This window comes from Copadichromis virginalis, linkage group LG20 (assembly GCF_057382275.1).
Source record: "Copadichromis virginalis isolate Kocher_CV1m ecotype Utaka linkage group LG20, C_Virginalis_male_GT1.1, whole genome shotgun sequence".
Classification (NCBI taxonomy): Eukaryota; Metazoa; Chordata; class Actinopteri; order Cichliformes; family Cichlidae; genus Copadichromis; species Copadichromis virginalis.
Genome location: NC_140637.1, coordinates 24,116,436 through 24,130,069, shown reverse-complemented (window position 1 = coordinate 24,130,069; position 13,634 = coordinate 24,116,436). Strand labels below are relative to the sequence as shown.

The window sequence follows — 13,634 nt, the reverse complement described above, 5'->3', positions numbered from 1 at the left end:
TCACATTTGGGCCCCTAATATGTTAAAAATTAACTGCAAAGGCCTCACTAAAACTGGATCACACAAAGTTATTGCAAACATGTTGTGTCTGTGGTTCAAATTCCATTCAGATGGTGACATAACCGGTTTGTTGCATCAGATTCCTCTTTCTCATTCTCTTGATAGTTTAAATACTTTCATTTCTACATCCTACTTTTTCCTAGTCCTATATTAAAGACGTGTGAAAACAGACCCAGAGTCAGTTTACCTCCCCCCAGCCAAGCTTTCAAAAACCACGGATGCTGTTCGTGGAAGCTGATTAGAGTTCAGATTCCCAGTGAAGTCACCCTTTCCATCTGGGTGCAGGTTTACGGCTCATCTTGCCCAGCCCCCACCCTGTCACCAAGTAGACCGGCTTGCATCGGGTGTAATATTCTGATTGGCCGCTTTCTTTGGCGTGGGCGGGGTGATAGGCGTGGCTCTGAGTGATCTCACAATCAGCTGTTTTGTACGCTCTACATTCTGATCCGAGGATCAGCTGGAGGCAGCAATAAACAGGAAAATCTGCAGCGTAAAAACTAGAGGAAAGGAGGGGAAAGCTGCAGATGTTATGATCTGAAAACGTCCGTGTAAACATTTTTACACGAAGCCCTTCTTCTAAGAAGAAAGCCTTTTATTTTTATATAATGGTGTTCTAACTACCTCACATAAAGGCTATCTAAAGCTATGCTTTAAGAGTTGTCGTTTCTACTGTGTGTGAGATCTCGTTTACAACTTGAATAACACTGCAAGGGCAGGTAAGCTATTTCATTTTCTGTATTTTTTTATCTCTATTTCTTTTTCCAGATTAAACGCTCGGTGTGTTTTGTGTCTAACTGTGCTTATAAAGAGGCATCAGACTAACCTACATCTTTGCAATTGAACCTGCTGCTTTCCTTTTAAGGTTATTCATAAAAAAATACCCATTACATATCAGCTGTCGTGAATCATAGAGATTCTTATTATTGAATTGCATCCCTTTGTCTTGGCCTGCCTTTGAGTGTGTGTTTTTTCTTATACTATGAAATGACCTGTTAATAGGACATGAATAGATGGGGAAGCAGTATGTTATAGGCCCAAATAAACAGCCTTAGTTGGGTCGATTCGACGTCCTGCATCTGCAGAAATGACACCAGCCTGCATATAGATTAATCCTATAGGACGCCAGCAGTCGTTGTTTTGCAAACTGCATCAAATGCTGGTGTGGAGTCGATGGCGGATGTTGATGTATTTGTTGCAGGTCGACCTTTTTAGGTTTTGATTTCCACTAAAAATACACCAGGCCTAACCTGAGCTGCTCTGTCAAATAACCGACTCGCTGTGTATTCAGGAGCCTCTTTTCTCCTGTCTTTCGTGCAGTGTTGCTGAGCCACAACTGTCATTGCTTTGACCCCTCAGCTGTAGCCAGAGCTTATACGGATAATTCATGTTTAACCTGGATACCCTGCGCAGAAAGTCGCGTCTTCTCTGGGCTCGTCGATGCTCTGGCATCGAGGTCGATGTTTTATTTTACATGAAGAGCCTATTCTTTGTGTTGGAAACGTAAACACCGCTGCATATTTTTTTCATAAGCGTTTCAAGTCCAGACGACAGCCGTCGACAACAGCAGCCGCTCTCACACGGATGGTTTTTCGGTACCGTGTTGCAAAATGCAGATCAAACACGAAAACCATGTCGACTGCAAACACGCGATCAGAAAATCTTGATATTTTTCCCCTGTTTGTTATTCTGACCGATTTTCTTTTTTCCTCCGGTCGCAAAATAGGCTGGAGCCTCTCCGTCAGTGTCAGTGGCGTGACGTCAGACGCAGCTTGTTTTTACTTCTCGGGAGCCCCGCCCACTCCTCTTATGAAATAAATAAAATAAAAAACCTCAATCAATAGAGCTGCCTATACATCCGGAACATATTAAATATATACTGTTGTGTTACTGCCACATTTTAACAAATCCACAAAACTTCCTGTTCAACATGTAAGAAGGCTTTCTTCTGCATTATTCATGCCTATATATATATATATATATATATATATATATATATATATATATATATATATATATATAGGCATGAATAATATATATATATATATAGGCATGAATAATATATATATATATATATATATATATATATATATATATATATATATATATATATATATATATATATATATTGTTCCTTTTGACCTGTAAGGTCTCCTTATTATCTAACAGCATCAGTGATCATATAAACTATAAATGGGCTACAGTTACCCTAGAGGGCCAAATGTCACCTGCTGTCCCTGGCCAGATAAGGTATCCTAAAATAGAAAAAACAAAATGTGTTATGAAAATATTATTTACCTCACAAGAAATATTCAATCAGCTCTATTTCCTACTGTACTGTACATATGCTCAGCTACAAGCAGTGATAATAAAGAAAAAGAAAGGGAAAATGTAATGAGTGAGAGTCACTTTTATTGCTTTTAACTTTCAGATAACGCATATCTTTCTGCTTTTTTACAAAACAGTCAGCATCATGAATCTTTGTCATTGTGTTAATGGGTGGATTTGACAAGGTTTCCACAAAACATACATCATCTGGTCATTAGCTATCATTGTTTCTTTGGGCCCTTTTGGCAGTGTCAGTACCTATAAGGCCAATCAGTAGCTCTCAGTTGGCAAGCTAACAAAATGGTCAGGGAAGTGCTTCTTACGAGTCCATGTTGGGTGTTTATTGTGCGGATCTCCTCTCCACCTTATGCAAAGCAGCACTGAGGCCTGAAAAACATTGTTTATCAGAATTTACTTGTCATAGTCCCATGACTTAATGCTTTATTAGTCAAGGAATGCATTAATCTTTGTGCTGAGGTATGCACTGCACCGCATCAGCTGAAAGACAGTTCCTCAAAAACATTTCATAGTCATTGTTTAGTGACTGAATGTTTTTTTTCTCACAAGATCTAAAAAACAGGTCATGCAACCCAGATCTTTTTTTAATTAAGAGATAAGAGATAAGAAAGACAAGTCTTTATTGTCATTGCACAGTCATACCTAGTACAATAGTACAACAACATTGGAAACTGTCCTGCATCGGCACTATGCACAACAAAACACAACACAAATAAGACAACACAACACAAGACAATAACTTAACTGAATAAATTTAAAAGAGAATGAGTGTATGACAGTAACTTAATTATATATATAACAAGTTAAATAGCTTTCATCATTTAAAGAAAAGGCTTATAAGGTTTAGCTTTTTTTCTTTTTGCACCAGTTACTGCTTCACTTGATTTATCTCATATCTTATCGTATCACTTCAAGCACCTGACATCAGCAATCCCACAAGCATGCTCTGTATGACTGCAATTAGGATGTGTCTTCCCTTTTTTGCTCCGTTATCATGGTGATTCTCCAAATAAGGACAGAAACCCATCATGCATCCATGCATATCTGCTCCCATGACTCTTTGCTCTATAAATCCTTGTCTTTCACCTTATCTTTACTAACCTTCTCATTTATTTAGTGAGAAAGTTCAGCTTCATACACTTTACATTATAGTCAATGAGATTTCTGGGGCAAATGAGACTGTGGTTGAATGTGATGATTACTTAAATAGGCTATGGCCTGATATCGAACCTCTCCTTTAGTAAATAAACACTAACCTTGAATTCACAAACAAAAATAACTGTGTCAGACAGTTGCAGAGCGTATTGAACTCTGTGATCTCTTGGGTCTCTTTGCCCTATATACTCAGTTTAAATAAAACTCAACCTTCGAACATGCAGAGCGTTGTCACATAAGCTAAACTTCAGGTTAACATTACACCAGTGTGTTCACGTGTAGTTCACATCCTCGTCCTTTGGCCTCAGCACCTGCTGTCACAATGTTTCTGGTTTTCTTTGCATCTTTCACATGTGTGCACACACATTACTTGGTTTTGTAAGAGTGTGGCTCTTTGTAAATATACCTTTTTTTAGTTTTGCCTACCTTTTTCTAGAGGTGGATACCAACACTGGACAGATACTTTGTTTCACTATGTTGCCTTCTTAATTGTGTTAAATAATGAATTATTTCAAAATTAATAATTTCTAAATACACGAAAAGCCGAAAGGTCTGTTTTGTTTTATTAGCTAATAATTAATCACAACCACAATAAATTACAATGAAAAGTCTTCATTCAAATTTGCACAGAAATGCAAATGAATGTTGATTCAACTCACAAACCATGACACACTGCTCTCCCCTACATAAGCTGCCTTTATAGGTTAAAAGTATCAGTATTGATACTGATATCAGTAATACTGGCCCTATATTTACTTGGTTTTAGATGAATACCAAAATCTTCTTCTTCTTCTTCTTCTTCTTCTGTGCTCTGCCCATCTGTCTAGAAACTGAGAGTTGATTGGTTTTCTTGACCTAATAGGGGAGGGCAGTGTAGTTATTACACACTGGCTTGCTGATTAACTCATTAACTCCTGTTTCTTATGTAACTTCGCAGTACCTTCACAGTCCACTAGGGGGGCCCGACCCACATTTTGGAAATCACTGCACGAGATTGCTTGTAGTAACAAACCTGTAATTATTATTCGATCGTTCTCAGCTCTAAAAAATATTTCAGCATCTTTCAAGTATTTGTCCTTTTGTTTAGTTTCATCTACTATTACTGCAGTAACTGTTAAAAAAAAAAACGCATTCATTAACACATTTACCTGGACAGGCAGGCAAAATTAGCAACTATCTTGGAAATATGAGGAGATGTTTAGCTGCTAAGGCCAAATATTCCCTCAGGGGTGCATGGCAACCAAAAACACAGCAGCCAGAAGTAAGATGCCAAATGAATGACAGGCACAGTGTTGATGTGCAGCCCCCAAGTGGTCAAAACATTTTTTTTCAGTTTTCTGTGACCTTTCAGAAGTGTTAAGATATAAAGTGTTTAAAGTGAGTGGTGTTGAAGTTTGTTTGTTTTTTCAAAAAAGCCCTGTTGTTTTATAAACTCATTATAAGATTCCCACCTCTTCTAATTAACACGTTAATGTTCAAAATAATAATAGTAATTTTTTTAAAAAGAGCAACACTTTTAATGCCACTAAGGTTTGAGTTCACGCTAAAAACAATGACTGCATTGCATTTTTAAATAATCCTGACCTCTTTTGTTTCTTACTCTCTTTATCTAATGTATGTTTCATCTTTTCATTGCAACTAATTATCCCCTTTTTCCTCTCTCCCTCTCCCTCAGGCCTTTGCTCCAAACCAAGTGAAACCTTATATTTGCACTACAGAAGCCTGTCCACACCTGTTTGTCAAAACAAGGTCCAGCAAGAGGCTTCAAGTTGGGGAAAAAAATAATCAAAGAACAGCGTAAAATAGCAACCGACAAGAAATTCAAAAAGGCAGCTACAGCTTTTTCTTTGTGCACCACAACAAAAGCACCAGAGTCGTCAACACTTGACAATGTTTCAGCGTCTTAGCAACCTGCTGTTTGGGGAGGTGGAAGAGGTGGTAGCTGAGCTGAAGGGACCCAACCCATGTATGACTGAGGCCGACGAGGAGGGATGGATGATTGTCAATCTGCCTGGTGAGTCAGAGAGAGCATTGTGCTGGGCTTGTGTTGAAGGGATGGTTATTTTAAAAGCTACATCAAAAGTGAGGAAATAGTCAAATTATGCTTTGTGTGCTGCTGTGCATGTTTATGATACTGACTAATATATGAAGTGTAGTGATAACAACAGTGGGATGATGAGATGGGGTGAAGTATTATGATAAGGGCGTGGCTCAGCTACACTGCCGCTCATCCATATGGCTGCCATGCCAAAGGTTGTGTTGTCCGTCAAATGGCGGAAACACATAGCTACCTGTGAACATGCATCTCCTTCCACTTTGTTTATGATCTTGATCATGACAAAGACTATTTTAAAGTATGAGAATGTGCTTTAATGCCTGCTCAGAAGAAGCCAAGCAAACAACATAACATAAAAGTACCTCTCAGCAGAGTCAAGGCAGAAATTATGTCAATGACATAATCACAGCTTTAGAGGGTCAACACAACTAATGATGTGACTCTTTTATGTTTCCTTACCCCTCCTCCCCCCTCTTCCTTTCCTCCAATTTTTTTAAATACCCTTACATTCCTCACACTGGTATGTGTGTGCGTGCGTATGTGATCCCTTCTTTGACCTGCATGGCTTTTTGAAAAATCTGCCACATTTGCATAACTTGTGCAACATCTTCCCCCACCCTGACCCCCCTCTCATCTGAACCATCTCATCGCTGCCATGTGCTCAGAAGAGTCTGACTGCATGATGCAGGTTGATGATGAGTCAGGAATCCCACTGATCGCACAATCATTCCCAGAGAATAACTTGTCAAATCGTCAAGACGCACGTACAAGGACTGAATGCCCGGCCCCTGTCCCCCACCCCCCTCACAAGCGTCGTAGGACACATAAAGGCCGGCCACAAGGTGCAGTAGCATTAGTAGACCCTGTGTCCTGTCCCAGCCCATCAGACATGGGTGCTACTACACCCGTAACCCTGCCAAGACGGGTCAGACTGTCCACGCCCTCCTCCACGCCGTCAATGTCCCCAGGCTCTGGGAGTGAGTGTGGGGGCAGTGGGTGTAGCAGTAGGGCAGGCTCAGAGAGAGGCTGCATGGATGAGAGCTGGTTTGTCACCCCTCCCCCCTGTTTCACTGCAGAGGGAGCCACTGCAGAGGCCAGCCCGATGGAAGACTTGCTCATAGAGCACCCCAGCATGTCTGTGTACGTCTCCCCGAGCAACCTGTCCATGGTGTCCAACAGCAACCTGTCTGCAGTGGCAGAGGAAAGCATGGTTAGCCTGGGGGGCAGCGTGAGGTGAGAGCGATTGGTTAAAAATATACCTGCCCTTTATCCACTTTTTTCCCCAGCATCAGCATAACTATGTTATCTTTTCTCTCTTTTCCATCAGAGCGGCTGAACCAGCTTCGGTCCCCGCCACTCACGGCACTATGCCCACCAGGGTGAGCCGTGGAGCAGCTGCCCAGGCCGGTGCTCTGGCCAAGGTCACCCAAGTGGCCAGGGTCCAGCGTAGCAAAGCCCGAGTGGAACGCCGCCATCTGGGGCGCAACCGCATCCAACGCCAAAACCGCACCAGGGAGCAGATCCCTCGCCACACAGCCCACAGCAGAAACACCTTCCTTCACCAGCCCAGCAAGCGTAACTTCTGCCACTAAACTCCCCAGCGCACATGGGGCATTGTTTACTCTGAGGGCATTAGTAGTCACACATGAATAAACGCAGTCAACCACAGCATTTTTAATTTCCGTTGCACTTAAGATAACAGTAGTGTTTTGTTGTTTAGACATAATCTGACTTCACCTGGTAGCTCAATTCCCATTCTGGTGTTATGAAACCGAACCCTCTGAGTAGATATTGTTGACCTTTTTACTACTTATTGTCCGACGCAGTATCCAAACCACAAAAAAAGTCTTTAAAATCTTAAAAGAAGCTATTCGTAGTAATAATAATGCTTGAAAAGCACGAAAAACTTGATTTCTATAAAGTTTCTGTCCAATCTTGCCTCCCCAAGTTCATTCCTCCGCAGTGCATTTTATTTTAGAGAGATTAATTCAGCTAATACACCTCCGTTAAATGTATTTAATTATTTTGGAGACAATAAATTCAAATTGAAGTTTATTTTTCTCTGGCTGGAATAACAGTTTTCTGACTTTTCCAGTGGAAACAATGCAAGACAGATTTTGTCTTTATAACACCAAAAACAAGTCATCATGTCTTCAAAGCTTTATGTTAAAGAGATAAAAGAATTCAATCAAAATATGATTTTTTTTTAATAGTTCAGAAGAGGTGGAAGGATATACCGTGTGTGACGAGGGGGAGAGGAAATTCACTAGACATTTGTTTCTCTCCAATTTGGTGCGCTAATGAGCAAAGTACACGACAAAGCCCAGGAAACATGAAGCAACCGATTTCATCAGAGGAAACCAAATGTTGTGAGATTTTCTCTCTTCTTACTTTGTGAAGGATAACAGCAAGTTGATGATGGCGAGAGCAAAACAGATTAAAGAGTAAAGCAAAAAGACATGATTAATTGGAACATAACTGAATGAAGACTGAGGTGGTTTAACGAGAAAGGTTCACAGGAAAGTGTAACGTAACCCTCTGAGCAGCCTGAGTCCTTAAAATGTAACATCACATTTTATTGGAGAGCTTTTAGAGTACAGCTGCTGCTTTTGCATATTCAAATAGTTGTCGTTGGCACTTCTATAGTCATTAAAGGTGAGGATTATAAATGCAGTGGAAATATCCAAGGCTAGCCTTTGGGTTACAGGGTATGGCAGGTCATAGTAAGTGCAGAGCGGTATCGGTGGTAACTCATTATTTTGTTTTGTCATGTGTTTTTCTGCTTACTTTGTCTCGTAAACAGTAATTTTATTGGACTGTTTCTGTTTGCATGATTCCATCCGGAGAGAAAATCTAAACTGTTCCCTGCCAGATAAACAGAAAGTAGACATTTGGGCTTTTTAAAGTCAACACATTATAATCGTTTCTCCCCCCGCAGATCATAAAACAGCACGATTATCATTATTTGTGTCCTCTGTAAACTAAAGCAATGTGCCCAGCACACACATCAGTCATTCTTTTACACAGTGTGTGCTGTGATCTTATGTTATCCATGTGAACACCAACACAGAGAGCATTTTTACGTCTGTCCCTTTTATGGATAAAAGCACTGTCTTCACGGGACTTTTTTTTTTTTTTTAAAGCCTAACACAAGCATCTTCACCCCAGATTCAACACTTTCAACAAATATCATCTTCCTCATGGACGCGCAGCGCATTGCTGATATCTCCTTCATGGTTCTCATATTTCATATTAGCACATGCAGCTCTAACAGTGTCCACTTAAAAATCTAGCTTACTGATATGTATTCAACAACAATAGTAAACAATGGTGCTGAAGTGTATACTGATGTTTGTAAATTATTTGAGAAATGGATGTACGTTTGCACTGTCATACATTTTGTGAGTCAAAAAGTTTTAGCGGTGTGCCGTGTGCTTGTTTTGTTTTGTTTTTTCCTTTTGTGATCATTTTTTTTTTCTTCTTTTCATTTTGACCCGGACTGTGTGCGAGGTGTCCCGATCCGTTGAATCCTACGAAAAAGACACAAATATCTGTCATCTTTTTCTTCTTGTAAATATTACAGAACAATTTATAATGCTTTGCTAGATGTCATAGCCTCTCAGAACTCGTGTCCAACGGGACTGATGAGAATCCAGTCTCTGCCGCATCTCTGTGCTCGCTTTTTAAACCAGGAGGGCCACAAGTGGTGTCATTGCTCCATTTTCAGTGTCACCTTGTTGAGATGCACCATTTAAAAAAGAAAAAAAAGATATAGGCTCAGAGTTGACGTGCCATAGGCAAACACTGCCCTCCAGAGGGCCCACTCGACACAGCACCAGCTGCTGTGTAAATGCTGTTGAGGGTCCAGTCTTATGACCGTACTGAAGTGTTAAAAGGACAGACTGAGATACATCGAGAAAATAGATGTCCTGTGTGGTTCTTGAGTCACATGCTAAACCTTTTTTTCTGTCAATAATCCTACAAATTACTTAATTTTATTAAATTACAAATGTTTCTGCTTTAAGGGTGGCTATAATGTATCCTGTCAGTCTCTCAAGTGCAGCGGGTGTATCTGAGGTGATGAGCCTGCACACATACACATCAAGATATCTCTGTTTAGGCTTTCACACTCTCTCCAAGGGGCTTTTACTATTCTCACTGTGCCTCAGAGGAAGCATCTTGTTTGAGGGGAAAACAGTAAAAACAGGTTAATGATGAGAGATCACAGGTGGATTATGGGTGCATGCCAAATCGCCGCAGATACCTCTGATGCTGCAAATTTCATTTACTTTTATTTTCTGTCCTTTATCAGCAATGAAATGTAAAAAGGAAACATGTTTAGGTATGTTGTGTGTGATTATTGCAATGTGTGGTTTTAGGAGGCAAGGTCATTCAAAACTTGCAGGGGAGGGAGTGGGCACCCACTGTGTTGAGCCTATAGCAGATGTGGGATGTGGATAGTGACAAAATGAGGCAGTAGACATATAGTTTATATATTTTAAAAAAAAAGAAATGTACTATAAAAATACAATAGAACATGCTTGTATTTTCCCATATAGTTATTAGAAGAGTTGTTCGACAATATAATCTTTTAAATGAAAGCGTTGAATGTCTGGGGAGTTTCACATGTTTTACGTCGTGCCCTAATATGACGGCAGCTTCAAAACACTTGGGGTTTCCCCCCCATGTTACATCTCAGTTAGTACACCCTCCCTCCCCTCCATGAAAATGAAAGATATAGACATATAAAATTTGATGTATCTGATATCTATGGTGATTGTGCCTTTCACTATTTCTGCATGGTTTTTGTGATGTACTGATTTTTTTTTTCCACACCCAAAGCGGACAGTTGTCCACTGACAGGCAAGACCTATGCAAAAATCAACGGATGGGTTGTCCAACATCCATTCAGAAAACCCGCCAAAAAGACCCCCCACGACAATAACAACAATAAATGCTCAGGTTAACACCTGAATCTCGTGTCATTATTTTCATGTGGGACCGCAAAAAGAGGTGTTGGAATGCAGTCTTATATAGGAAAGCTTAAAAAGGCCGTAGTACTTATTATTATAACACTCAGTGTTATTATTTTATAGCCTAACATTTAGAATAATGCATAAGCACCTGGTTGAAAGCGCAATAATTGTGAATATTAAACTATATATGGTAAATGGCCTGCATTTGTATAGCGCTTTTACTCAGTCCCTAAGGACCCCCAAAGCGCTTTACACTACATTCAGTCATTCACCCATTCACACACACATTCACACACTGGCAATGGCAAGCTACATTGTAGCAGCTGCCCTGGGGCGCACTGACACACTGACAGAGGCGAGGCTGCCGGACACTGGCCCTCTGACCACCACCAGTAGGCAAACATGGGGTTAATATCTTGCCCAATGCCATATTTGGCATGCAGCCAGGAGGCAGCCTTCTGATTAGTGGCTGACCTGCTCTGCCACCTGAGCTACAGCCACCCGCTATATGGCTTATGACTTGGCATTATAAATATCCAAATTGGTTGGATTATAAAATTTTATAGCTGAAGTATTTAACCAAATAATTGTACAGTGTAGGGTTAAGGTGACCAGATGTCCCTCTTTAGCATGTTTATTCCTTGTCCCCCTGTCCCACATCTGGAGACAATGTCCCACATTTTGACTTGTTCTACACTCCTTCTAAAGTCTTTCTTTTACCAGACGTGTGTGAAGGGAAGACTTTTTATGATATTCAAAACACAGAGGGTCAGTTTGTTTAATGCCTGTTTAATGATTTTGTCTTTTTTTCCCTTAAGTATATTTTTCTGTTTCATGCAGTGGCAGTGACACTCAAAAAGGTATGCTAATCTAGTGATAAATATGAACTGAAAGTAAGAACGTGTTAGCATAGAGAAGAGCAGCTGAAATAACACTTAATATATAAAGTGGAATTTATAAAGATTGTCGTATGAGAGCATGGACACATTGTATTTGTTTGGAGAGAGAGCAGGGGATATATTTGGCATGTGCTTGCTGTTAACAATATAAAACCATACACATTTTATCAAATTTCTATTTGCAAGCTAGACGTGAAAATTTCATTGGTGGCATTGATGATGTTTTCCTCTCTGCCCACCAAAAACACAGTGTTTGTTTTGCATTAGTTTGCTGAGACCTGGCTACCAAGTAGCAAGTACCTTTAAGTACACCTATTTGAATATAGGCAGTTCTTTAAGTGTCTTAACTGCTGATGAAAGTAGGGTTTTTTTTGTAGGCAGATGTAACTGTTTGCAAAAAGGGAACAAGCAAATAGACAGGTGTGGTTAAAGAGAGTACTGTCTGTGGACTGAAACTGGGTGGAGTCCTGTTTTGCTTAGCTTTGAGTACATTAGTCCAAGCTGAGCAGGAAACTTAAAAGGCTGACGAGGATTTAAAAAATAAAATAAAATAATTATGTCACACAGCAGGGTTTTTCATTGTTTTAAACAAACCAAAATACTTTTTATTATTTGGATTTCTCAAAGCTGCCACTAGTGTTTGTCCTGATCCAGCACAGACTGCTGCTGTCTGGTAAAAATGCAAACTAATGTGCAAAATACAAGTGAACAAAAGAATCTAAATGAAGCTTAATTTGGATAGCGCCTCACGTACCTTAAAATGTTCTTGTTTCAAAACCTAACCCAATGACCCTGAATGTTCTAACAAGGACAGCGCCTGCAATGTTTTAACCTCTGAGGGGTTTGCTGCCAGTCAACATCGGGCCCATTACTCCCCCCTAGCGGCCAGGAGTACTTCCGGTTTCTTTCTCGCGGTCATTCACTGTTTATGACATGTATGGAGCGCATTTCTCTTAATGTGTGTGCCTTACTCATACATCTGTTGACTTTACAGTTCTCCGCTATTACTCAGCTCTATGATATGGCAAGTTAGAGCCTGCCCCCCAAAGCTTCCTCCAAATATTTTTAATCATTAACAACAAAAGAGGATCCAAGTTAGAATGTAGAGACATAAAGGTCACCATGATAACATTTGCAAACACTTCTTTGTTTACTTTTTCCTGTTTAAATCGTGCTAACAAGACTCTTATCAAGTTAGTTACTACTTCTCCACAGTCCAGCCCTTTAGTTGGTGCAAGAAGTTTTCAGGAACTTTAAAAATGTCTTTGAGTGCAAGAAAGTAAGATTAATCACTACAGAGGATGTATTCATTAGACACTGGGGACTGACAGTTAAAAAAGTCAAACTAATGGTTTTTGAAGTATAGGGAAACAAAAAAATGCAAAGCTCAGGGTTCACATAATGCAAATAAAACACGACATTATGCTTCGATATAGAGAACAGAAATTAAACTATGTGGTGATTTTTAATATATCATTCCTCCATTCACAGAGAATATACAGTGATTCTTGAATTTGCAAAGCATGCCCCAAGCATCTTAATCTGAACGTTAGAAGATGTACTGTATGAGATTAGATCATATATACAATACGTCAACACTTCACAGTTCAGATACATATCTCAGCAGGAAGCTGCATGAACCAGATCTTCAGACTAGAAACTACAAGGCTGAATGAGACAAGTGAACACAGATAAAATGTAACTCGAGAAAGGGGACTTCAGTTAGTGGAAAATTAGGTCAGGATGACTTTAAATGTATGTGTTTGCTGGGCACAGAGAATGTGCACTGATTGTACATGCATATGGATTCTCTGTTGTGAAGCCTGAAGCTAGGGGCGTGATGGTATAATGAGTGCTTTGCATTTGACACTGTTTTTTTCTTTTTTTTTTAAATATCAGGTTTCAAGGCAACACTTTATAAGCAATGGTAGTCCCAGAGTAGCAGCTACACAAAATCCCATTTCATTTGTGGTCATGGGATTCATTTATCATCAGGAAATGACGCAAAAACACACAGACTTACACCACAGACTAAGAGGAATAAACTGAAGTAGCGACCTGACCTCCATAATCTCCTGGCGTGCAGCTTACATGCTTGGTGAATATAATTTATTTGGTTTTGTTTGTTTTCCTCTGCACCTTGTT

The 13,634-nt window shown here is 39.9% G+C and overlaps 1 protein-coding gene across 3 annotated transcripts; it reads left to right on the top strand.

Annotated features, from left to right (window-relative positions):
- Positions 1-511: 511 nt before the first annotated feature.
- Positions 512-10,589, top strand: tp53inp2b (tumor protein p53 inducible nuclear protein 2b). 3 transcript variants are annotated; one of them, XM_085443889.1, is made up of 4 exons: positions 512-776; positions 5,234-5,572; positions 6,691-6,847; positions 6,942-10,589. In XM_085443889.1, the coding sequence occupies exons 2-4, from the start codon at positions 5,449-5,451 to the stop codon at positions 7,204-7,206; spliced, it is 546 nt and encodes a 181-aa protein (XP_085300015.1). In that variant the 5' UTR covers positions 512-776; positions 5,234-5,448; the 3' UTR covers positions 7,207-10,589. The 3 variants fall into 3 exon arrangements, with proteins under 3 accessions (XP_085300015.1, XP_085300013.1, XP_085300012.1); XM_085443887.1 differs by having other exon boundaries at positions 6,283-6,847; XM_085443886.1 differs by having other exon boundaries at positions 6,280-6,847.
- Positions 10,590-13,634: the final 3,045 nt, after the last annotated feature.